General features: G+C 40.5%; 1 protein-coding gene across 1 annotated transcript in view; it reads right to left on the reverse strand.

Annotated features, from left to right (window-relative positions):
- SH3RF3 (SH3 domain containing ring finger 3) overlaps positions 1-26,389 on the reverse strand; it is a 395,417-nt gene that overhangs the window by 72,729 nt on the left and 296,299 nt on the right. Inside the window, exon 4 of the mRNA XM_048856416.2 lies at positions 19,641-19,994. Within this exon, the coding sequence (XP_048712373.1) occupies positions 19,641-19,994 (354 nt within the window). The remainder of the gene's footprint in view (positions 1-19,640; positions 19,995-26,389) is intronic.

Below are 26,389 nucleotides of genomic sequence, written 5' to 3' on the forward strand. Positions count from 1 at the left end.
ACCCCTGCTCAAGAGATGACAAGAGCTGTAATAACAGGTCTTAACTGAGGAGTCTTGGTAGAGTTGTGTAAAGCAGTGGTTCTCAACCTTTCCAGACTACTGTACCCCCGTTAGGAGTCTGATTTGTCTTGTGTACTCCCAAGTTTCACCTCACTTAAAAACTACTGGATTACAAAATCAGACATAAAAATACAAAAGTGTCACAGCACACTATTACTGAAAAACTGCTTACTGTCTCATTTTTGCCATATAATTATAAATCAATTGGAATGTAAATATTGTACTTACATTTCAGTGTGTAGTATATAGAACAGTATAAGCAAGTAATTGTCTTTATGAAATTTTAGTTTTTACTGATTTTGCTACAGCTTTTTATGTAGCCTGTTGCAGTGGCAGATTTAGAGTTAGTGGGGCCCTGCGCCCAGCTTCATTTTCGGCGGACCCAGCCAAGAAAAAGAACATTCTCTCTTATCTCCCCCTGCTTTTTTCATTCTTTTTTTCTTCATCCTCCTCCTATATTATAAGTAATATAAGTAATTATAAGTAAATGACAAATTGAGATACTTTGATTGGAGCAGGGGGTTGGGATGAAGGAGGGGGTGTGGGGGTCGGGCTCTGGGAGGGAGTTTGGGTGCAGGGTGCGGGACGCAGGTATATATATATCTACAGTTTATGGAGAAACTGTAGGTCATGCATCGTGATAACCACAGCCTGGTTTACATGACGCAGAGTTTGTGCAGTTCATAAATATTCTGCATAGATTTTCCAAAAATTCCAGATGTCTTTTAACAGATACCAAATTACATCAATATTTTATTAAGTGAGAAAAGTAGAAATGTTATTTGTACATATATGTTGATTCATCTTAAGGCATATATTACTGTTTAACTAAAAGCTTTCAAGGTCACTTGCACACTATAGAATGTTAGAGCAAGCACAAGTCTGTCTTGTGATGACAGGAGACTGTCTTGGTAGTTCTGGTGGTGTAGAGTTTTGTGAGTCTATTTCAGTATCTACCGGTCACTCGTCTGCCTATGTGCCTTCTGGGTACTGCTGATCAAGTCTCAGCAAAGCGTGTATATCATCCTCTGCATTCATGTTTTTGTCTGGCATATGCAGTGGATGAATGTATTTGCAGTTTCAGTAAAATATATGTCCATCTACTGCTGCATGATGTGAATGAGGATTTATCTTTACCTGTCCAACACCGGTAGCTTGCTTCCAAGTGCATGATTTGTTCTGAGGAAATAATTTGATCCTCTCAGGATCTCCCAGTTGTAGTTCTGAGTGGTCTTTATCTTCGCAGTTATAGCAGGATTTGGCTTTTGCATGTGTGTCTTCTTTTTTGTTCATAACTCCTTCTACTCCTGGTTGTTGGGGCTATAGGCACCAAAGTATGCATGAGTCTTGACATCAAACATTGTACCAGGCTGCTGTGAATGACTTCTGGGAGGGGCTTCTCCATTTGAGGGGAGGGATAGCTCAGTGGTTTGAGCATTGGCCTGCTAAACCCAGGGTTGTGAGTTCAATCCTTGAGGTGGCCATTTGGGATCTGGGGCAAAAATTGGGGATTGGTCCTGCTTTGAGCAGGGGGTTGGACTAGATGACCTCCTGAGGTCCCTTCCAACCCTGATAGTCTATGATTCTATGATTTAAGAATGGCCTGCCATATATTTTCTTTGCTTTTGCAGCTCTCTTTTAAAAAGTCTTAGCAATTTTAACTGCCGGTTCAGCTTTGCTCTTTGGCTGGCTGTGGTATGATAATGATGTCATGTGACTAAATTCCCATTTCTGGATAAATTGCCCAAACTCACTGCAAGTGAACTTGCGTCCATTGTCTGGAGCTATACAGTTTAGGATACCATGAAATGCTTCATTGCTTTGCCTATGATGGCTGCTGAGGTAGTGTCTCATAGACTCATAGATATTAAGGTCAGAAGGGACCATTATGATCATCTAGTCTGACCTCCTGCACAATGCAGGACACGGAATCTCACCCACCCACTCCTGCAATAAACCTCTCACCTATGTCTGAGCTATTGAAGTCCTCAAATCATGGTTTAAAGACTTCAAGGTACAGAAAATCCTCCAGCAAGTGCCCCATGCTACAAAGGAAGGTGAAAACCCCCCAGGGTCTCTTCCAATCTGCCCTGGAGGAAAATTCCTTCCCGACCCCAAATATGGTGATCAGCTGAACCTTGAGCATGTGGGCAAGATTCACCAGCCAGATACCCAGGAAAGAATTCTCTGTAGTAACTCAGATTCCACCCCATCCCATCGGGCCTATTTACCATGAATAGTTAAAGATCAATTAATTGCCAAAATCATGTTATCCCATCATACCATCTCCTCCATAAACTTAACGAGTTTAATCTTGAAGCCAGATAGGTCTTTTGCCCCCACTGCTTCCCTTGGAAGGCTATTCCAAAACTTCACTCCTCTGATGGTTAGAAACCGTCATCTAATTTCAAGTCTAAACTTCCCGATGGCCAGTTTATATCTATTTGTTCTTGTGTCCACATTGGTACTGAGCTTATACAATTCCTCTCCCTCTCCGGCATTTATCCCTCTGATATATTTATAGAGAGCAATCATATCTCCCCTCAGCCTTCTTTTGATTAGGCTAAACAAGCCAAGCTCCTTGAGTCTCCTTTCATAAGACAGGTTTTCCATTCCTCGGATCATCCTAGTAGCCCTTCTCTGTACCTATTCAAGTTTGAATTCATCCTTCTTCAAACATGGGAGACCAGAACTGCAGACAGTATTCCAGATGAGGTCTCACCAGTGCCTTGTATAATGGTACTAACACCTCCTTATCTCTACTGGAAATAGCTCGCCTGATGCATCTGAAGACCGCATTAGCTTTTTTCACAGCCATATCACATAGTCATCCTGTGGTCAACCAATACTCCAAGGTCCTTCTCCTCCTCTGTTACTTCCAAGTGATGCGTCCCCACCTTATAACTAAAATTCTTGTTATTAATCCCTAAATGCATGACCTTACACTTCTCACTATTAAATTTCATCCTATTGCTATTACTCCAGTTTACAAGGTCATCCAGATCCTCCTGTATGATATCCGGTCCTTCTCTAAATTGGCAATATCTCCCAGCTTTGTATCATCCACAAACTTTATTAGCACACTCCCACTTTTTGTGCCTAGGTCAATAATAAAAAGATTGGTCCCAAAACCGATCCCTGAGGAACTCCACTGGTAACCTCCCTCCAGTCTGACAGTTCACCTTTCAGTATGACCCGCTGTAGTCTCCCTTTTAACCAATTCCTTATCCACCTTTCAATTTTCATATTGATCCCCATCTTTTCCAATTTAACTAATAATTCCCCATGTGGCACGGTATCAAACGCCTTACTGAAATCTAGGTAAATTAGATCCACTGCATTTCCTTTGTCTAAAAAATCTGTTACTTTCTCAAAGAAGGAGATCAGATTGGTTTGGCACGATCTACCTTTTGTAAAACTATGTTGTATTTTATCCCATTTACCATTGATCTCAATGTCCTTAACTACTTTCTCCTTCAAATTTTTTTCCAAGACCTTGCATACTACAGATGTCAAACTAACAGGCCTATAGTTACCCGCATCACTTTTTTTTCCTTTCTTAAAAATAGGAACTATGTTAGCAATTCTCCACTCATATGGTACAACCCCTGAGTTTACAGATTCATTACAAAATTCTTGCTAATGGGCTTGCAATTTTATGTGCCAATTCCTTTAATATTCTTGGATGAAGATTATCTGAGCCCCCCGATTTAGTCCCATTAAGCTGTTCGAGTTTTGCTTCTACCTCAGAAATGGTAATATCTGCCTCCATATCCTCATTCCCATTTGGCATGCTACCACTATCCCTAAGATCTTCATTAGTCTTATTAAAGACTGAGGCAAAGTATTTGTTTAGATATTGGGCCATGCCTAGATTATCCTTAACCTCCACTCCATCCTCAGTGTTTAGCGGTCCCACTTCTTCTTTCTTTCTTTGTTTTCTTCTTATTTATATGGCTATAGAACCTTTTACTATTGGTTTTAATTCTCTTTGCAAGGTCCAACTCTACTTGACTTTTAGCCTGTCTCACTTTATCCCTACATGTTCTGGCCTCAATAAGGTAGCTTTCTTTGCTGATCCCTCCCATCTTCCACTCCCTGTATGCTTTCTGCTTTTTCTTAATCACCTCTCTGAGATGCTTGCTCATCCAGCTTGGTCTACAACTCCTGCCTATGAATTTTTCCCCCTTTCTTGGGATGCAGGCTTCCGATAGCTTCTGCAGCTTTGACTTAAAGTAATCCCAGGCCTCCTCTGCCTTTAGATTCACAAATTCTTCAGTCCAATCCACTTCCCTATCTAATTTCCTTAATTTTTGAAAGTCAGCCCTTTTGAGATCAAAAACCCTAGTCGCAGATTTATTTTTGTTTATCCTTCCATTCAGTTTGAACTGAATTAGCTCATGATTGTCCCCTACAACCATTTCTTCTATGAGGTCCTCACTACTCACCAAAACCAAATCTAAAATGGCATCCCCTCTAGTCGGTTCAGCAACTACTTGATGAAGAAATCCATCAGCTATCGCATATAGGAAAATCTGAGCCCTATCATCTGCCAGTTCATCCAATTTCCAGAAGGCTGAATAGTAGTCTACAGTAATGAGATAGTTTCTATGGTTTGCTATGAAATGGCCCATTCCTACTTGGCTCCAAGGACTATTGGGAATGCTATTTATTTTCATTGTCTCTTTTTCCTGATTGGCCTGCATTTCCCCACATGTATCACAACTCCACATCAGGTCTCTGATAGTCTCTGATATCATCTTTGGCCAGTATGTGGCATCTTCGGCTTTCCAGAGACATGTTGCTATTCCAGAATGTTTCCAGTGACTCCATACATAATCACACGATAATGCCCCCTATTGGGAAGCTATTTATTGAAATAGTGGTAGTAGTGTTTTGATCTGGAGGCTGCTCCTAGAAACGGGACTGAGATCACTAACCCATACCAAAACTGATAAGCCGCTAAACAGCTTGAAGATGACTAGCACCCTATACGGTCTTTAAACTCGCAATCTAGAATTAAGGGACTTCCTTTCCTATAACCCATTCTATGAGCCAAATAATGCCCCATGTTTGCTGTATTTAACAAAAAGCTGTGAAATAGCAAATAGTTATTTTCTTTTAAATGACAGCTGATTCTTCTGAAGTAATGTACAGCTGGCCAGCAGATTAGAAAGGAGACTGCACAACTGGGTGCTGAAGAACATCTTTGATGCTGCACACCTGTGGGTGGCTCATTGTGCTCTATTAGTAGCACCTCTGTGCTACTGTAGGTCTAAACCCTGAAAAATAGTAGGAAGACTGCAATGAGAAAGATACACACAGGCAGAGAGAGGCTGAGCAAAGGAATTCTCAGTCACAGCACATGGTTCAAGGCCTTCTCACCCATGTAGACATCTTGTGCTTGGTTAATCTGGGGAACTGGAGTAGAGGGACAGCTGACATTGCTGAGTTTGGCTCTTGGATTTCCATGTGGGCAGATCCAATGGCCCCAACATGCCCACCTTTCTTCTGCACCACACTGCAGTGTACAGACAGGGCTGGACTGGGACATAGGTACTATAGCCCGTGCCTAGGAGCTCTGACTCCTGGAGTTGTGGGATGATGTCACCATTTCACTTTTCATTAGAAAACAAAACACATTTCTAAAGCTCTTGTGGTTGCACAGAAAACCTTGAAAACATAAAGCAAGTGTAATCAATGCAGAGATACCTACCTGACGCTACAGACAGCCTGAAACAACAGTTTTGAGGCATGTGAATTGTCCCTTTCATATTCATGGGCTATTAAATCTGAAAGCCACTGGTCTGGTCAATCCCCTGCTGACAACACTGCGAAGTGGAACGTATGTAGCCCTCGCAGCTGCTACCCCTTCACAGCTATGGTCTGCTAGTGTCAGCAGGGGCACCCACACCAATCCCATTTCCTCAGCCTGCAACAAGTGCAAAAAAGGAGAAGTAGAGCCATGGACAAGGAAGGGGGTTCCATGTGCAAGTGTGGCTGGGGTCTTGGATTGCCTTAATCCAACTCTGATGACAGAGGAATCCTCTATGGCAAGGAAATAAACAGTCCCACTGTCTGGCCCTCCAATGTGGCAGAAAAGAAGCATTCTTGGTGTCCTTTTTAGATGCCTAAATATGTAATGACATTGCAAATGGTTATAGCCTAATATGAAATTTGGAGGTTAAGATATTATAAATCCACATCTACCTGACAAAATGGAACATTCCAGATGATTGGTCATTCTTAGGGTCAGAATCTGCCATCAGGTATGAATAAGTGACGCCCACGAAAGTGAGTGGGAACTGTACATGTGTATCTGAAGGCTCATTATATCTCTCCTTATCCATTGAATAGAAAGTAATATTTACGAAAGACCTACATCAGCGTCAAACAAAGGGCATCTGAATATATATTTAATGACATTTATATTACAGTTCATAGCTTGAACTCCTGAGTAAATACACTAGAGACGTGTTGCCTTTTGTGTCCATTCCTGTATAGATGTATATATTTTGAAAGCTACTAAAACTACAAAAAGTTACATTAAACTAATACTGAAGGGCTGACAAGCCCACAGAGACCAAGTAAAGACCATCAATCAGGGCAGAAACTTCATCCCAAACCTATTTTCCTGGTGCTTTCCCTTCCACTCCCTTCCAACAGCATGACAACTGGCAGGCAAGTTTTCCATCCTGAATTCTCTTTTCTCTGTCTTTTTTACGCTTAAGTCAGATCTTCACTATTACTTTAATGCTGTTTTTGATGGTTACATTTTAGAAGACTTTATGCCTTTGGGGAATAAGAGCCTCTTGGTGGGGCATGAGAATTGGCCAGAGCCATTGGCCATTATCTTTGAAAACTCATGGCGAACCGGGGAAGTCCCGGATGACTGGAAAAAGGCTAATGTAGTGCCAATCTTTAAAAAAGGGAAGAAGGAGGATCCTGGGAACTACAGGCCAGTCAGCCTCACTTCAGTCCCTGGAAAAATCATGGAGCAGGTCCTCAAAGAATCAATCCTGAAGCACTTGCATGAGAGGAAAGTGATCAGGAACAGCCAGCATGGATTCACCAAGGGAAGGTCATGCCTGACTAATCTAATCGCCTTTTATGATGAGATTACTGGTTCTGTGGATGAAGGGAAAGCAGTGGATGTATTGTTTCTTGACTTTAGGAAAGCTTTTGACACGGTCTCCCACAGTATTCTTGTCAGCAAGTTAAGGAAGTATGGGCTGGATGAATGCACTACAAGGTGGGTAGAAAGCTGGCTAGATTGTCGGGCTCAATGGGTAGTGATCAATGGCTCCATATCTAGTTGGCAGCTGGTATCAAGTGGAGTACCCCAAGGGTCGGTCCTGGGGCCGGTTTTGTTCAATATCTTCATAAATGATCTGGAGGATGGTGTGGATTGCACTCTCAGCAAATTTGCGGATGATACTAAACTGGGAGGAGTGGTAGATACGCTGGAGGGGAGGGATAGGATACAGAAAGACCTAGACAAATTGGAGGATTGGGCCAAAAGAAATCTGATGAGGTTCAATAAGGATAAGTGCAGGGTCCTGCACTTAGGACGGAAGAACCCAATGCACAGCTACAGACTAGGGACCGAATGGCTAGGCAGCAGTTCTGCGGAAAAGGACCTAGGGGTGACAGTGGACAAGAAGCTGGATATAAGTCAGCAGTGTGCCCTTGTTGCCAAGAAGGCCAATGGCATTTTGGGATGTATAAGTAGGGGCATAGTGAGCAGATCGAGGGACGTGATCGTTCCCCTCTATTTGACATTGGTGAGGCCTCATCTGGAGTACTGTGTCCAGTTTTGGGCCCCACACTTCAAGAAGGATGTGGATAAATTGGAGAGAGTCCAGCGAAGGGCAACAAAAATGATTAGGGGACTGGAACACATGAGTTATGAGGAGAGGCTGAGGGAGCTGGGATTGTTTAGCCTGCAGAAGAGAAGAATGAGGGGGGATTTGATAGCTGCTTTCAACTACCTGAAAGGGGGTTCCAAAGAGGATGGCTCTAGACTGTTCTCAATGGTAGCAGATGACAGAACGAGGAGTAATGGTCTCAAGTTGCAGTGGGGGAGGTTTAGATTGGATATTAGGAAAAACTTTTTCACTAAGAGGGTGGTGAAACACTGGAATGCGTTACCTAGGGAGGTGGTAGAATCTCCTTCCTTAGAGGTTTTTAAGGTCAGGCTTGACAAAGCCCTGGCTGGGATGATTTAACTGGGAATTGGTCCTGCTTTGAGCAGGGGGTTGGACTAGATGACCTTCTGGGGTCCCTTCCAACCCTGATATTCTATGATTCTATGATTCTAATTATGAAGACACTGATAAAACTAGGGACAGAGTACAGAAGTTTTGCAAGTTGCAGCCTTTGCAGAAAAATGTTATTATCGTCAATAATATCAACCAGAAATCTTGATTCTGACTTCAAAGCAAATCCAGCACAGTCTCACCGCAGGGCATTTGCCACATTCATTAATTCAAAGGAAAATGTCTTTTAATGTTTTTGAATGCATCTTTACATCTTATTTCCAAGGCTTCTTTTTACTTCAGTATAATAAGGGAGAAACACTCAGATATTCAACACACACATTAATACACCATCCTCCTGAAATATTCCAGCTAGAAAACAGGCTAATGGTCCTTGAGATTCATGCTACTCATTTCTCTAATTCACTGACTCCATAAAACAATGACTCTGGCAATCACCGTAGGCCTTAATGTTCCTAGAAATAACACACTTAATAATAATGCACTTGATGCACGGCAGTGCTACTGATTATTGACGAAAAATTTTCTAGCAAGATCAAGTGGCCTCATGAAATGTTAATTACCAAAGTGGGAGCTAAAAGGATGTTACCAGTTCCAGAAAAAAAAGACTTTTTCCTTTTATAATGGTATAGGTGTAAAAAACAAACATACACAAATAATTACAGCTGCAGCTGGGCAAATGCCACCTACTACCTGTCTTCTACAAATACTGTAGCTGATATTATTTAATTATCATTTACTTAGTGCCTTATGGAGCCCACAAAATTACAGACTTTAGGCACTTAAGCCCCCAAAGGCAGTGCATGGGTGGAGGTACAGCTGAGCACTAGGTCCGCATATTCTCACACCAAGTTGGCTTTGGTTCAAAATGGGACACCCCCCCCCCACATCCCTGTTCCATAAATGTGAATAATGAAGCTGATCAGAGGTGGAGAATTCATGTAAACAAGGCCCCTTAGCCTCCACTTACCGCTACACCTTATTCTAAGTACAGCTTTGGGTTCAGAAGAACCTATTTTTGTCAACTTCATACATGAACACACTATGCATTAACATCAACGGGAACTCTGTCCATAGACTAAGTGCAGGATATATTGCTGGCCATTCTGGTATGAAATTTCCTAGGCTCTAAAATGAATTATTTAGAGTCATTCCCTATAAGATATACAGTACATTTTAATCAGTTTTCTACACCTCCCCCCATTTCTATTTCAAAGTACCCCTTTCAGCAGTTAGCACTAGTGTTCTAGTCTCCCCTGAATGTTATTCAAGGAATATGTATCGGTCCAGTGTCTGGCACAAGGGGGCCTTAATCACTTCTGGGGCCTCTAAGTGCTACTGCAATATAAATATTACATAAACAAACAAACAATAAGAAAAGAGTATATTGTTTTTCCTAAAACATTGTGCATACACATATTATATGGTGGAAGGACAGGATGTTCTGGTGCATTGTAAAACGTAGCCCCTAGCTTGCATATTTATATGCTCCTGATTCTCCAATATCAGAAGCTGATTGGCAGGTAACGTAAATCACCAAGATTAATCTGCACAAAATGATTCCAGTGGTAAAAGGTTTTGGGGTTTCTACCCTGTTGAGAAACTGGGAAACAATGATCTTTTATTTGTTTTATTTTGCTAGTTTTGCAGGAATGAGATTTCTGCACAGTTCAATAAAACTCAAATATTTCATAAAGCATATGCTTTTTTAGCTAGCTAGAGTATACAACTAAGTTTTTGGCTTCTTGAAAAATCTTTCAAACTATACTGATGCTAAACATATAGGATGAAAGGAGTATAACAACTATTTAAACCGGTCATTTCTTTAGGATGACTGCTTTGTATTGGGTTCTGATTAGCTTATATAACAAGCCTAGAGAATCAGTCAAATAACACATCTTTAGATTACAAAAGCTTTGAAGAGAAATGTAATACTCCAGGGAGTATAGCGCATGCTAACAAGCCTTTTAAATTCTGTTGGTATTTTAAAAAATATACTTTGATAATACAGCACACACATGTGCATGTGTGTGCAAACCCCATAAAACTCTGTGCTTTAAGACAAGCAAGAAGTCACAAGATTTGTTGATGATGTACTTTAAATAGAGATGGGCTGAGAAGGCAGTTTTTGGCTCCAGTTCCAGATATTTTTAGCCTACGGTTTCATGGTATATAAAGGCTAAGATTAAACTATGACAAAAACTCTCATGCTCTCTCCAATTTTTTGCTCCAATCGATATCACCTGATTTCTGTCATCTAGAATGGTGGAATTCTCATAAGATCAGTTGTTCTTGTGAAATTTCAGTTATCTTTAGGTAAAATCTCAGGAAAACTGTTCTGGTCAGTCTCTGTTCACAGCTGAACCGGGTAGTAGGTCCTATACAGTTTTGGATTTGACCTCAAACCAAAACTGGGGAGAGGGTTGAATTTCCCTTCCCCAGTCTTGCCCCCCTCACACACAAATCCAAGGTTAAGATTCAAGGTTCTGCTCTTGGCCCAACTCTGATTTTAAATATAATCCATATGCTTCCCACAGTCAGCTCTCCCATATTACCTGTCAGACTCAACAGTTTGCAACTTTAAAAGTGCTCTATGTTTACATTTTCTCAGCTAAAATTCAACACTTGCAAATGATTTATACAGAGACAGTCATTTCAAGGGGATTCTTTTGTTTTCAAATACTCTCACAGTTTTAGGTTTAAGAGTATGTGCCAAGACTCATTCTTCTTGGCCTGTCCAGAATGCGTGGCCCGCAGTTAGAATACCTGCTCTTTCACACAAAGAATTACAAATGGATTTCCCATACAAGGTAAGAAGTGTTCAAAATACAGATACAGAGCTCTCGCAACCTTTCCTCCTCACTCAGACGCTAAGCTAGTGTGCACAAAGCCATGCTTCATTATTCATGAGATGCATTTTCTGTCAAAAACCAGGGGACCTGGAGTAGGGCTGACCTATGACCTTTCCAAAAGCAGGGAAGAATAATTCATAATGGGTGAAAATGGAAGCAAGATGAGACATCTGAGGCTTAAGCACAAACAGTGTGCCACGAGACTTTGTCAGCTGTCCAGGGCATCTCAGTTATGGACAGCTCCTCTGCACCAGTTACCTATTCAACTTCAGTTTTATCACAGGCCTGCAGCGTTACTACATTTTCAATAAAAATTCATTTCACAAGCATGTCAGAACACTCTGCATGATGGACAGCCACCATTACCTTTTCAATGGCAGTTCTTATGTTTAATGGTGTACACGCAGCATGCAGGAATCAAGCATGCTACATGCAAATTCTCTTGAAAGCAAATGAAATGGAGATCAAAGCAACGCTTTTTGCAACAGAAATGTTTTGTTTCTAGCTATTATTGTTTTCTAATATGTGCTGTGTTTGTGTTATTTTTTTCCAGCTGCTGTGGTTTGAAGCTCATAATTTTACCTCCAAGCATCTCTAAGTTTTTAGTAAATGAAAGGCCACCACTCATTTCCAAATGAATTCAAAATAGTATAAGAAACCTATACACAAAGTATTAGCTAGTGGGAAGCAGCTGAGTTGGTACCACTTGTATAACAATGAACAAGTTAGTAAAGCTTGCAGTCTTCAATTGTTAGTTAAATGGTATGTAGAAATGCTTTTATTGTATGTGATATCATACTCTGATTTTGTCCCGATACATATCACTGTTGAACAGGTATAATATGTGCCTTTCTGAACAGTGAGTGGCTTATAATAATGTAGCAACTTACAGACGAACAAAAACCATGTCAAAACAACATGAAGGGTCTGGTTTAAATCAACAAAAGCCACAACATTTTGGTATTAGTGAAATGTAAAGGTCATTTTTATAATACTGTTTTTTAAAATACTTTTATAATACAGCAGTGCTTTATATTTGTGGGCAAGTATGTGTTAAAAAGTATATGCAATGCTGTGAAAAGGTAAAGAAAAATATTGCAGTGAACTAAATATCAATCCTAGTATAAAGACAAGGTAAGTGAAGTAACCTTTTATTGGATGAACTTTCTGTTGGTGAAAGAGACAAGGTTTTGAACTACACAGAGCTCTTCTTCAAGTCTGGGAAAGCTATTCAGAGGATATGGCTACATTGCAATTAAACATCCGTGGCTGGCCCTTGTCAGTTGACTCAGGCTTGCAGGGCTTGGGCTACGGGGTTGTTTGATTGAGGTATAGACATTTGGGCTCAGGCTGGGGCCTGGTCACTGGGACTCTCCCCCATCAGAGGGTTCCAGAGTCCAGGCTCCAACCTAAGCCTGAACATCTGCACCGCAATTAAATAGTCCTATGGCCCGAGCCCCGTGAACCTGAGTCAGCTGACACTGGCCAGCCACAGCTGTTTAACTGCAGGGTAGACATACCCAGAGTGTCACAATTAAATACAAGGTGGAATAGATTGTTTAGCATAAGTAGTTAGCACTTATTCTAAGTGACAATTCAAGGAGAAGTGGCCGGCTAACACCCCTGCAATCATAGGACAAAAAAGGAGGATTAGTAGGTTGCAGATTGTTGGAATAAGCCTTAAATCCAGTGTCTTTATTTAGACCATGACTTTTAGTGTCTAGCAAAGTAATGAATTTGAACTCCCAGGCCTGTATTTTGAAGGTGTTGTACAGATTTCCTTTGAGGATGAGGACTGAGAGATCAGATATGGAGTGACTGTTTTGTGAAAAGTGTTCGCCCATGGGTGATAGGTGGTTTTGTCTTTTTTATCATTTTGCTGGGTGATTTCATTAGAGAGCATAGTGATTGTCTGGTTTCATCCACATAGTTGTTATTGGGGCATTTAGTGCATTGGATGAGGTACACCACATGTTGTATGGTAGGCATGTGTAGAACCTATGGATCTTGAAAGGTGTGTTCTTGGGGGTACTGATCATTGTTGCAGTGGAGAGATGTCTGGATGTTTTGAATCTTTTGTTCTGGCGGGATGTGATGCAACTTTGAGTTGGTGTGGCCTGGTCTGTGAGGAGCTTGCTTCTGATGATGAGCTTGGGGGTGGGGGATTGTGTAAAGGGCAGAGAGGGGGTTCCGGGAAATATTTCTTTCAGGATGAGGTCCCCAACGGGTATGGGTTGTAATTGCTTAATGATACCCTGTATGGGTTCCAGTATGGGGTGGCAGGTGAAAACTAAGGATGTGCAGTCAACGGTCCCCCCCCCCCCCCCCACCGTATTGAAGCAAGTTCTCTTGGGGTATTTGGGTGGCCCATTCCATGATGAGAGCTCCTTTTTTGGTGAAGCATTCTTGTTTGGTGAAGGCAGTTTTAAGTCTGTTAAGGCGTGTATCCCAGACTTTCTCCTCAGAGCGTACTTTGTGGTATCTGAGTGCCTGGCTGTAGGTAACAGATGTGTGGTGATCTGTGGGTTTCTTGTATATAGTTGTTTTTAGGGTTCTATTGTTGAAGCTGATTCCATTGTGGTGTCCAGGAAGCTGATGCTGGTGCAGGAGTGTTCTAGAGAGAGTTTAATGGCTGGGTGGTGATTGAAGTTGTGGTAGAAATCTATGAGGGAGTTTAGGTTGTCTGTCCAGCGGATAAAAATATCATCAATGTGTCTCGGGTATATCTTCTACAACACTTGCATGGCTGCACTGTACCACAGCACTGATTGTGCCTTTAAGTACACACACTGATTGCACTGTGTCCACATCACAGGGCTAGATTATGATCCCTTTATTCACAGTGAACAGTACCTTATTCCACCATAGTCGCAAAGAAGTCAAATGGAATACTGGTGGAGTAGGATATTAGTGTGAATAAGCGCATTGCAATCTGGCCCTTAATGATTTGGAAACAAACATTTTGTTAGAAAAGATTTTCAGTCACTTTTAAGGCTAAAAGTATTTCTTGCTCTCACCCATTGTACCTAAGTACTGCAGTGATTTTTCAGCAGGGTGGAATTTTACGGACAAATTCTACTCAAAAAGGGGTAGGTTAAGGATGGTCATTGTGTTTAAGTTTTAATTTCCTGGGTTATTAGTTCAGGACAAACCTTCATATTATTTTAATGGTGTGTGTGTGAATTTCTTTTTGATTAATTCAATTAATTAAAAAAAATGATAAACTGTGACCTCTCTGGAAAGTCATTTCTACATTAACTAAAATTTGTGTGATTTATCTGATATGTTAAGGTCCCTGATCCATGTTTAGTACTTAGTGTTATTTTACTGATGGAGCTGTCACAATTTATCATGGCATAACTACATATTTTGGCACAGTACTGCATTGTGTGGGCCATAGTCTCATCTCCATTCTTCAGCCTAGAATGGAACAGAGTGGGCAGAATTTACAAGGTTCTGGAGAGGGCAGGTGAAGGGGAAATGCAGCTACAAATTTGATCCTCCCTTACACTGAGACTCCCTCAGCCCTACTTACTCTATTGATGCTTAAAGGGAAGCTAAACTGTAACTTACACATCCAGAACGTGGAAGATGGTGTAAGACGGTACATGTTAGAGTAAGGTGGAGGCTATGTCAGCTTACATCTTCCAGCTCCTCGACTTGTAAATTACAACAAGTGAGACTCTCTTACACATTGAGGGAGTGGCTACACGTAGCTCTAAGGATGTGCGAGTCTAACATACACATTATCCACATCACTTGTGAGTTTGGCTCCTGTCCCTGGCTTATCAGATCCCTGCCAGTCCTACGTAGGATGTACCTCAAAAGTTTCTCTCCGACTTCTGAGGAGTTTTCAGGAAATTTTGCCTGGGCTCCCCCCACTATTACATGTGAAGGGAGGATGTGACTGAAATCAGTCAGTATGCTTATTATTGCATCCTGTCATAGTCTCTGACTAGTAGTTACTTGGCAAACACAGTATTGTTAAATCACAGATTTAGGTCCCTTCCAGTCCTATGATTCTAATAGGAGTAAATTATTATTGATCTATAATAGGGCTGTTAAGCGATTAAAAAAATTAATCTCGATTAATCACACGATTAAAAATTAATCTTGATTCATCGTGTTAATTATTGAATACCATTTATTTAAATATTTTTCGATGTTTTCTACATTTTCAAATATATTGATTTCAATTACAACACAGAAGACGAAGTGTATAGTGCTCACTTTATATTTACTTTTGATCACAAATATTTGCACTGTAAAAAAACAAAAGAAAATATTTTTCAATTCACCTCGTACAGGTACTGTAGTACAATCTCTTTTTCATGAAAGTTAAATTAAAAATATAGAATTATGGATAAAAATAACTGCATTGAAAAATAAAACAATGTAAAACTTTAGAGCCTACAAATCCACCCAGTCCTACTTCAGCCAATCGCTCAGACAACCAAATTTGGTTACAATTTACAGGAGATAATGCTGCCTGCTTTTTGTTTACAATGTCACCAGAAAGTGAGAACAGGCGTTCGCATGGCACTGTAGTAGCCAGCATCACAAGATATTTATGTGCCACATCCACTAAAGATTCATTTGTCCCTTCATACTTCAACCACCATTCCAGGGGATATGCATCCATACTGATGACAGGTTCTGCTCGATAACAATCCAAAGCAGAGTGGACCGATGCATGTTCATTTTCATCATCTGAGTCAGATGACACCAGCGGAAGGTTGATTTTCCTTTTTGGTGGTTAGGGTTCTATAGTTTCCGCATCAGAGAGTTCCTCTTTTAAGACTTCTGAAAGCATGCTCACACCTCATCCCTCTCAGATTTTGGACGGCACTTCAGATTCTTAAACCTTGGGTCGAGTGCTGTAGCTATTTTTAGAAATCTCACATTGGTACCTTCTTTGCATTTTGTCCAATCCGCAGTGATAGTGTTCTTGAAAGGAACAACATGTGCTGGGTCATCATCCGAGACTGCTATAACATGAAATATATGGCTGAATGCGGGTAAAACAGAGCCGAAGACAGAGTTCTCCCCCAAGGAGTTCAGTCACAAATTTACCCAACGCATTATTTTTTAACAAGCATCATCAGCATGGAAGCATGTCCTCTGGAATGGTGGCCAAAGCATAACAGGGCATACAAATGTTTAGCATATCTGGCATGTAAATACCTTGCAACGCTGGCTACAAAAGTGCCATGCAAATGCCTGTTCTCACTTTCAGGTGATGTTGCAAATAAGAAGCAGGCAGCAGCATTTCCTGCAAATGTAAACAAACTTGTTTGTTTTAGCGATTGGCAGAACAAGAAGTAGGACTGAGTGGACTTGTAGGCTCTAAAGTTTTACATTGTTTTGTTTTTGAGTGCAGTTATGTCATCAAAAAAATCTGCATTTGTAAGTTACACTTTCAGGATAAAGAGATTGCACTAGAGTATTTGTATGAGGTTCATTGAAAAACACTTTCTTTTGTTTATCATTTTTACAGTGCAAATATTTGTAATAAAAATAATAATATAAACTGAGCACTGTGCACCTTGTTTTCTGTGTTGTAATAGAAATCAATGTATTTGAAAATATAGAAAAACATCCAAAATATTTAATAAATTTCAATTGGTATTCTATTGTTTAACAGTGTGATTAATTGTGAATTTTTTTTAATCTAGATTAATTTTTTTGAGTTAATGGCGTGAGTTAACTGCAATTAATTGAGAGCCCTAATCTATACCTAAGGCTACGATTTAGTCATGGGCATTTTTAGTAAAAGTCATGGGCAGGTCAGGGGCAATAAACAAAAATTCACGGCCCATGACCTGCCCATAACTTATACTATAAATATCACTGACTAAATCTTGTGCGGAGGGGCGCTGCTGCAAGGAGTGCCCCGGAGGACCACTGTCAGTAGCTGCTGAGCAGCAGCAGCTCCAGCTTCTCCAGGGACCACTGCTCGGGCGGTCCCTGGGGTCAACCGCGCTGGCTGCTGCTCGCTGAGCAGTGGCCGGTGCAGCTGACTGCGGGGCTGCCCGAACGACTGGTTACAGAACTGCTCCAGCAGCGGCCAGTGTGGCTGTCCCTGAGGAGCTGGCCCCAGAGCCAGCTGCTTAGGCAGTCCCGGGGTCAGCCACACTAGTCACTGTAGAAGCCACAGAGCTCATGAAAAGTCATGGAATCCGTGACTTCCGCGACCTCTGTGACAGACAGAGTCCTATCTATAAATGACTATTATAAGATTAAATGTAGCTTTGCAATGTGCATCCAGCATGTGAGTTTCACAGCGATATTGTTGCCCTGTTGAGTAGCCAGGATGTTACTCATATTCAGAGATAGGAATGACAGGATTGCTAGTAAGTATTCCATTATATAACAAAGTAAGAATACAATCCATGTTACTTTTGTCCTTGAAAATAATCAGATTACTTCTCAGGATTAAATTTTTAAAGTGTAGTGCATTACTATAATCAGTTATTCTAACACACGGGACAATATTCTTCAGGCCCTTACACCTTGTGTAGTGATTTATGCCTGTACAAAGTGGATACAAAATACTATTACAATGGCAGCATTTCACCCCACTCTACAGAGGTGTAAATGACTACACAAGGGTAAAACAATGGACTAGAAGACCCATCATCTGCATGTGTTCTACAGCCAGTTTACAACGGTAAATATTATTGGCTATTTTACTGTGTTTTTAAATGTACACGTCACCAAAAATGATTACGATAAATTCTGAACCAGTCTCTTTGAAAAGACTCTTTTTTAAATGCAGTGTTGTTGTAGCAGTGTCAGCCCCAGGATATTAGAGACACAAGGTGGGTGAGGTAGTATCTTTTATTGCACCAACTTCTGTTGCTGAGAGGGACAAGCACTGGAGCTACACAGAGCTCTTCTTCAGATTTAGGAAAGGTACTCAGTTTCACAGCTAAATACAAGACAACAGATAGTTTAGCATAAGTAGTTAGGACCCCTAGTTGTCACCTATCACCTTATATTGGAATCTATATGATGTATCATGGGGTAATCTCAAACAACTACAACCCATACAAAATGGGGACCACATCCGGAAAGAAATCTTTTCTGAACCCCTGCTCTTCTGGCCTTCAAACAAGCCCCCAAACTCTCCAAGCTCACAATCAGAATTAAGCTCCCCACAGACCAGGACACTGCCAGAACAAGAGACGCAAAACCTGCAGATATATCCCCACTGCTACAATGATCAGTATCTCCTGCAACACATCTTTCAAGATCCACGTGTCCTATCAGAACATGTGGTATGCCTCATCCAGTGCACTAAATGCCCCAATAACAACTACGTGGGTGAAACCAGACAATCGTGCTCTTGAATGAACTCACACAGAGAAATGATAAAAGACAAAAACGCCACATCAGCTGAGGGTGACACTTTTTACAAGGTGATCACTCTATATCTGACCTATCAGTCCTCACTCATCCTCAGAGGAAATCTGCACAAAATTTTCAGAAGACGAGCCCGGGAGCTTAAATTCATAATTTTGCTCGACACTAAAAATCATGGGCTTCGGGCTTGTCTATACTGGCAACGTTAAAGCGCTGCAGGCCCCTAAAAAACCTGCCTCCATGAGGGGCGCGGCTCCCAGCGCTGCTGCACTGTCTACACTAGCGCTTTATAGTGCTGAAACTTCCTGCGCTCAGGGGGGTGTTTTTTCATGCCCCTGAGCCAGGAAGTTGCAGCGCTGTAAAGTGCCAGTGTAGACAAGCCCTTAATAGAGACACTGGATTTATGGCTTATGTGCTCACTACTTGATGCTAAACTATCTGTTTGATCTTGTATTTAGCTGTGACCCACTGAGTACCTTTCCCAGACCTGAAGAAGAGCTCTGTGTAGGTCAAAAGCTTGTCTCTCTCACCAACAGAAGTTGGTCCAATAAAAGATACCACCACACTCACCTTATTTTTTTATTTAAATCTCAGCTGTCACTTTTTTAGTTCTGCAAAGATACAAAATATTTAGAAATAGCTCATTGTTATTTGATTCACACTCACGTTAATTTACAAACGGACAAAGTGTTTATTTTGAAATTTTAGTTAAGGGTGGAGGAATTGCGCTATCGCTGAGACACACTCTGCTCAGTTAAAGCCTAAAGATAATGATTACAGCATAGTCTGAAATGTCCCAAAATAGGGGTTTGTTTACCAGTGAAACATGACTGACCCTAACCATGTTTATTACTTAGAGAGCTAAAATCAAATAGTAACATTTTAGGGCAGTCGGAAGTGGGGTCATTGGAAAAAAGAAGGTCAATGAACAGCTAAGTGTTGCGTACAATGTATAATTATGCATAAACCCCATCCGCGTATTTAGCTAGGTGACCCTGATATTGCAGGTATAATAAATGGAGCTATTTATCAGACCTTATCTCTTCCTCAGCTCAGTGTTACAGTTACGTGATGCATTTTTTACCTGGGCTGGAGCACTGGATGAAAGATGAGTCAAGTCTCCGATTCTGGCAGCAGCTCGGGGATCACTAGAGCTGATCAAAACTGGAGCACTAATGTCCATGGAATGCCTGTTATGCATGGCCTGAGAGGATTTGTGTGTCATACTGAGAGCAGTGAAGGAGTGGCGTTTCTTGGCATTCTTCTTGCCATCAATATGCCGCTGAATGGCACTGACTGCTCCTGTATTGTTTAAAGTAGAGCACTGGGCCAAATTTACTGCCATGTTGGTGTCAGATGGCAAAGGGACATCACAGCCAGATGCAGCAGCTAAGCATGTCTTGTCCATCTCTATAAGCTGTTTAGCTGATTCGTTGAGCTAAGTGCAGAGAAAAAAAAAAAAGAAGAATGGGGAAATTAAAGAACTGTCACATCTAGCCACTGAACCTGTGAGTTCAAATGCTGCACTCATGCCAGCACTATTAGGACTTCACTTACAGAAGCACCAAAATCCTTCTGAGCGTTTAAAAATAAATAGTGGAAGCCCATAATTTTAATACTCTTACACCCATGTTGAGTGTAATCCCATGGAAATCAATTCAGGCTAAAAAATTCAGCTTCCTGAAAGCAGCTACAAGCTTTCAACTCCCCAAGGCTCTAAAGAAGACAGTATAGCATTTCTATCCACGTCAAGTGATGTGAACAGAAGAAAAAAAGCAAAATAGTAAGGAATATAATTTATACCCACTTTAAGGCCCCTTTACACAGCCAAAGCCATGAAAAGGGGCAGTAGTGTAAGAATTCAGGCCAGTGGGTCTAAAATTGAACCAGCCCGAAATGGAGGAACCCAAAACTACAGCCCACTTTTCAAAATGTAGCCAGAAGTAATTTGCCTGAGACTACAGAGGAGCTACTGTCACAGCTGGGGTTAGAACTCAATACTTCCTGCATTCCCTAGTCCTGAGCAGAGTGTGCTATGCTATATTCTTTTTGCTAAACAATGCCTCTCTCATCTCAAATGCCAGGCCAGCAAAGTCTGTCAAGGTTTAACAAAATTGTTGGTGTTAAATAAAATGATATATTTGTTACCCTATGTACCCATGCTGCTGTATAAGTAAATGCTACTAAAGAATTCACTAATAGTGCTTTGTCTATGTCCTGCCAATCTCTCCAGTATAATATCTCACTTTTCACAGGGTTATTATAAATATGTACTCTAGGCTTGTCAGTCCAAGAGCATTTCTTCCAAAATCTCTCTAATATTTTTTCTTTAAACATAACTAATATTTTTATCTGTGTACAAAATTAAAGCAAAGGCTTTTTCCAGTTGTATCATTTCGACTGAGCAGTATCACAGTATCGCACCTATTCTAACAAGATGCAGTCAAAGCCGAATAAACAATAAACAGGAAACATTAAAAATGGTTCCCAAGAACTCTCTCCCACAGTTTCAAAACTTAGCATACAGTCCACGTGGAAAGCAGACATTGGAGAGGAGGCAGCATACCACGAATATCTATTCTCTACCAACTAGTCATGATCAATTTAACAGCTCTGGGTGGCCCTGACCCTACAAAATGCAGAAAACATGCTATGTGGAAGTCCCATTTCTCTGAGGTTCTTGACTTGCCAGCTAACATAACTCATATAAGAAAGAACCTTTCTTACACAGTTAGAAATTCTGTAGACACACAGAGATGACCATATTCACTGTTCTACAAGGCACATTCTGGAGTAAGAAGCATTTTCTAAGACACTCATTGCCAACAGTCTGAGCATCCCTCAAGGGGTGCTGACAGTTGGGGGACAGGGAGATGGTATGACTCAGCCAACAGACTTTTATATTAAACTAGAATACCACACAATAGGATTTGTATTTAATGAACAGAATCAATATATGAATGATGTTGACTAAGGTAAATACCTGCACATTTTCACATATACTAGCACTCTGAGGTTCATCTAAACCAGAGTACACGAAAGATTACATTGGATGAGCATGGATTTTATTACGGTATTGCTATTAATAAATGCTAATTATTATGGTATCACCAAAACACCCCAGTCAAGCTTAAGGCCTCATTATGCTGCACAAACATATAGAATGACATAATCTCTGCCCTGAAGACCTGACAAGCCAAATTTTAAAACAAGACACAGCAAGTGACGGTAACTGTAAGAGAGAGGGAGGCAAGACAAGAGTAACAGGATCATACAGTTATGTAGCTTTGTTGTGAAACAGCTTGATGGTTCCAAATCATTGTAACAGAATTCTAAAATAAAATAAATAAATAAACTGGGTCAGCATTTTTCCATAGCTCTCATAATTCTTATGGATGCCCGACTCCAGTTTACAAAGCCTCATTCCCTAGTAAGAGGTGATAAAACATTAACATCCAGAACATAAACACACTGTAATTTTTCATCCACTGACAACCTCCACCAGCCAAACAACAACCTCCAATTAGTGATGCACTGCTACTGACAGTGCTGGGAATAGCTGCTGGGAGTAACTGATACCATTCAATTACAAGGCCATTTTACCAGCTGCATTCTTCAATATGGGACCATTACAGGAGCCAGCACTGTGCACTGCACCTGCCAGTTTTTGCCTATAACAGCTGATCCCATTTGAGACTCTTCAAGAATGTCCATTATTTCCCGCTTCATCATGTCCTAAATTAGTATAGCCTAATATTTGCCAGCAGGCTCCAAGTGGCAACAAAACCAGATGGTTCTTAGGTGTTACAGCTCTGCTTACCCAATCGATGGAGACCCCCTTACTGAATAATTTAAAAACGTTAAGGAGGGAAGCTGAAACACTATCACAATTTATGAGATACAGAAGGTCTCTTTTCTGCCACAGAACATGATGAATTATTTTGCTAGTGAGTATCAAATGGGCTAGGAATATCTGCAAAGAGTTTAATAAAGTGTTTTCTTGGACTCTGTGATAGGACCCTGGTTTCACAGCAATGTCCCAAATGGAGTCAGAAGTGCTCCTGCTTTTACTCTTAACATCAGAACTATAATTCACTATCTAATAACCCATCTATAAATCCCATTTGTCAATCTTGTCAGAAATACAGTAATGGGCAACCACTGTAGAACAATGATCAGGCTCTGGCATAAGAAAGAAACGCTGGAAATATTTTAGAGGAAAAGTGAATCAATATGTTTATAGCTGTATCATTTTCTTTTCTTTTTCCTTCTCGCTTGATGACCAAGTTCCAGAGGCTTATCTTCTAGTGAGTCTGGCCCCCAGGTACCAATATATGCCTCATAAAGGCACTATGGATATGGAAGAAAAAGCTGAGCTAGGACATTGATTCCTTTTTGTAAATGGCTTTTACAACTTCTTTTTTAACCTGAATACAAACCTCCCATTAAACACTAAGAATTTAAACGTATCATTAATTTCTGTTGTCCTTCAGCTGATCTTTATACAGTAACTGTTTGCAGTATCAAAGCTTAATGGAAAGCTCTTTAAAACTACCCATGATTTCGACCCATTGACAGTCTCAGGAACTGGACATTTCTAGAGCACGGTATATCCTACTGCAATTTACCGAATCTTTAATTTCAGAATCTGCATTTTCTAACATCTCTTTGATGTAAAAATAAAAGAAAGCCTTAGGCCATGTCTACATTACGGACCTTACAGTGGCATAGCTGTACTGATGCAGCTGCATTGCTGTAAAGTCTCCTGTGCAGCCGCTCCATGCAGGTGGGAGACAGCTCTCCCATTGGCATAATTAAGCCACCCCCAACAAGTACCGGTAGCTATGTCAGCAGAAGAGCACAGCTGACATAGGGCTGTATGCAAGAGCACTTATGCCAACAAAACTTATGTCACTCAGGGGCATGTTTTTTTCATACCCCTGAGCAACAAAAGTTTTGCTGACGTAAGTGCCAGTGTAGACATGGCCTTACGTTGAAATCCTAGCCCCTCTGAAATCAATGGCAAAACACCCATTGACTAAAATGGGGCCAGGATTTCACCCCAACTATTTATATAACAAAGCGAGCCATGGGGATACCACAGAAAACTCAGCATATAACCATTATGGACAGGATCCTGCCAGGTGCCGAGCACTCTGACCCTGATGTAACAAAGCACTTAAGCACATGCTTAACTTTAAGCATGTGAGTAGTCCTGCAGTTTGGGGGCAGAGTGATCAGCTTCTTGCTAGGTAAAGTTTTATAGAAGGCTTGTGAGAGGAAGGAAAAGATCTATAGGAGAGGACCATGTAAGGGTTGTGAAATGCTCCTTATGTAAGATTGTCTATAGGGACTCAGTTAATTGATTTTGGGTTGCACATGGCTAAGATAATTGTATAACAAGCATCAGCTTGTAGGGTTATTGTGTCCCCTCCCTATGAGGAAATGCTCACACTAGTGGTAATTGCATCAATAACAGGGGCTTGGTTTTGCTAATTTTGTCTCAGACAGTGATATTCTCAGAACAAGCTTCCTTCAGGGGCTAGTTCACCTCCACACAACCTTCATTCTCAAAGGGAACAATGATCAAGCTCCATTTCATTTAAAAATCTGCTGCCCTTGGTCTGGGCCTCGTTGCACACCAATTCACAATATACGCTGCCATGATTCTGGCATTTAGCCAAAGACAGTCCATCACCAGGTCATACAAAATGAACCAGGTGCTTTTTTCCCCCTCCAGTTCTTTATTTCACTTTTAGATATTCTACTTAAGCCTTTACCACATGGGCTACAAAGGTACAAGTACTAAGCTGGATCATTCAGGACTACTACTGCTGCCAAAATTGTTTTATTAGACTCCAGATAAACTTTACTTTTCTGCAGAACACATTATGATGATTCTCACTCTCTCAGACATTTCAATCTCTTATGTGTATGTTAGAAAGGGATTCAGTGCAAATGCTATCAAAATTGAGGTGATACAAGACTGAGCTACATTGTACATTGGACTACATACCTATACATGGGAGTAAGAATTCCCCTTATGCCTCTTTGTGACCTAATAGACCTTGGGTCTTGCTGCGCCGGAGCATGCAGCACTATTTGCCCACTTCCTCCCTCCTCTGAGAAGGTAGAATGGACAATAGAGGAAAAATTATATGATGGCAAGCATGGATTGCCAGATTCTTTCTTTGTGTGTGTGTGTGTGTGTGTGTGTGTGATAATCTGCTGCTGGCATAGGCTAATATTTAATAACTATGCTATGGAGCAAGGAGGAAGCAGAAGTGTTGTATCTACACTAGAAACTTTTCCCAGTATAGTATTTTTTTTTTTACTATAATTCTATACCAGCAAAAACCCTATTGTAGATGCAGTTATACCAGCAAAAGGGCTTTTCTGGTTATTTATGTATTTGGTTATAGATTTGCTTTTGAGTGATGTCTAGCTGACCAAAGACACAATTTCTCTGTGGTCCTGATTCAGCAATGCACTTAAGCACATTCTTAAGTCCCACCAATGGGACTAAAGTGCTTTGCTGAAGAAGAATGGGATTACTCAAGCATTTCTAGTGAAGCACATGCTTAAGTATTTTGTTGAATTGGAGCCAGTCTGATCTGAGGAGTGGAATTTATGTAAGATCTCTAGAAAAACAATGTTTCATGTTTTCTATGGGCCTTTTGCAGAAACAGTTACCTAATGAAAACATCAGGGTTTCTGGTTTGCAAACATAGGTATAAACAAAGAAGTCATGTTGAATTCAAGCCCCATTAAAAACAAAGGGGGGAACCAGTGTCCGCTTAATAAAAAAGGATACAATGGTAAGGAAAGAAAAATGCATTCACCATACTCTGGAGTTAAAAACAAATTAAAACTATTAATAAAGTTTCTTCACAATGCCCCTCTGATAAGATTAGAAGTGTTTGTACCCACAGACTGCGAATTTTGATATTTTACAGTTAATAAATACTAAGAAGGTTAAACACCTTTGGTAAATTGTAGCTCCATGGCTGGATTTTATGATTAAAATAAACAGTCTGAATTTATTACAGTGCTTGCAGTTCACAGTAGATATTTGTAGAAAATATTATGCTCCTAAACTCTCAATAAATTTGTTACACTAAGAACGTTACTTATACTCACAAGTGTGGTGATGCGGATCAATGAATGAGAATGTAACTACGTAAACTACTTCTGCCCTTGCCAGGTTAATAAGAACTACAGCATATTTAAAAGTGTTCTCGACATTCTAATACATAAGAAAAATAAAAATTTTAAATGTTCAAGAAGCTTTTGTTTGTACTCTCCAAGCTTTCAGCCATAGCATCCATTCTGCTCCTGCTAAAGTGAAATAACAAAACTGCCACTGATTCAAATGGAAATAAGATAAAATGCATCCTTAATTACTGATGCTTTAAAGGTTTGTGGAGTAGTTAATGAAGTTTAAACAGAACAGTTCTGAAGACTTACAAGTGGATTGATAAAAAGCAAGTATATTGTTAAAGTTTTACTAAATACATTTATAATCTCCATGTTTATAGAAAGCCTCCCAATTTGTTTAACAATGGCTTGAATGTGTTGGAGGAAAATTATAAGATCCTTGCAGCAAGTGCCAATTTATATACACTTCTTTCAAACAAGGAGGCATTAATCAAGTATAATGTGAAAGAAGAAATTATAATGAAAACCAAAGTATTACTGAATAGTTCTTGGTGTTAATCTCTGTAACAACCCAGTGTTGCGAGCGTTCTAATTTATTGCAAGGCAGCGACCAGCAAATGTAGAACAGATTTTTCTGGAAATGGTTTATCCACTATGGAAGAGAAACTCACACAA

The sequence above is a fragment of the Caretta caretta genome, chromosome 1, assembly GCF_965140235.1.
Source record: "Caretta caretta isolate rCarCar2 chromosome 1, rCarCar1.hap1, whole genome shotgun sequence".
NCBI classification, from domain to species: Eukaryota; Metazoa; Chordata; order Testudines; family Cheloniidae; genus Caretta; species Caretta caretta.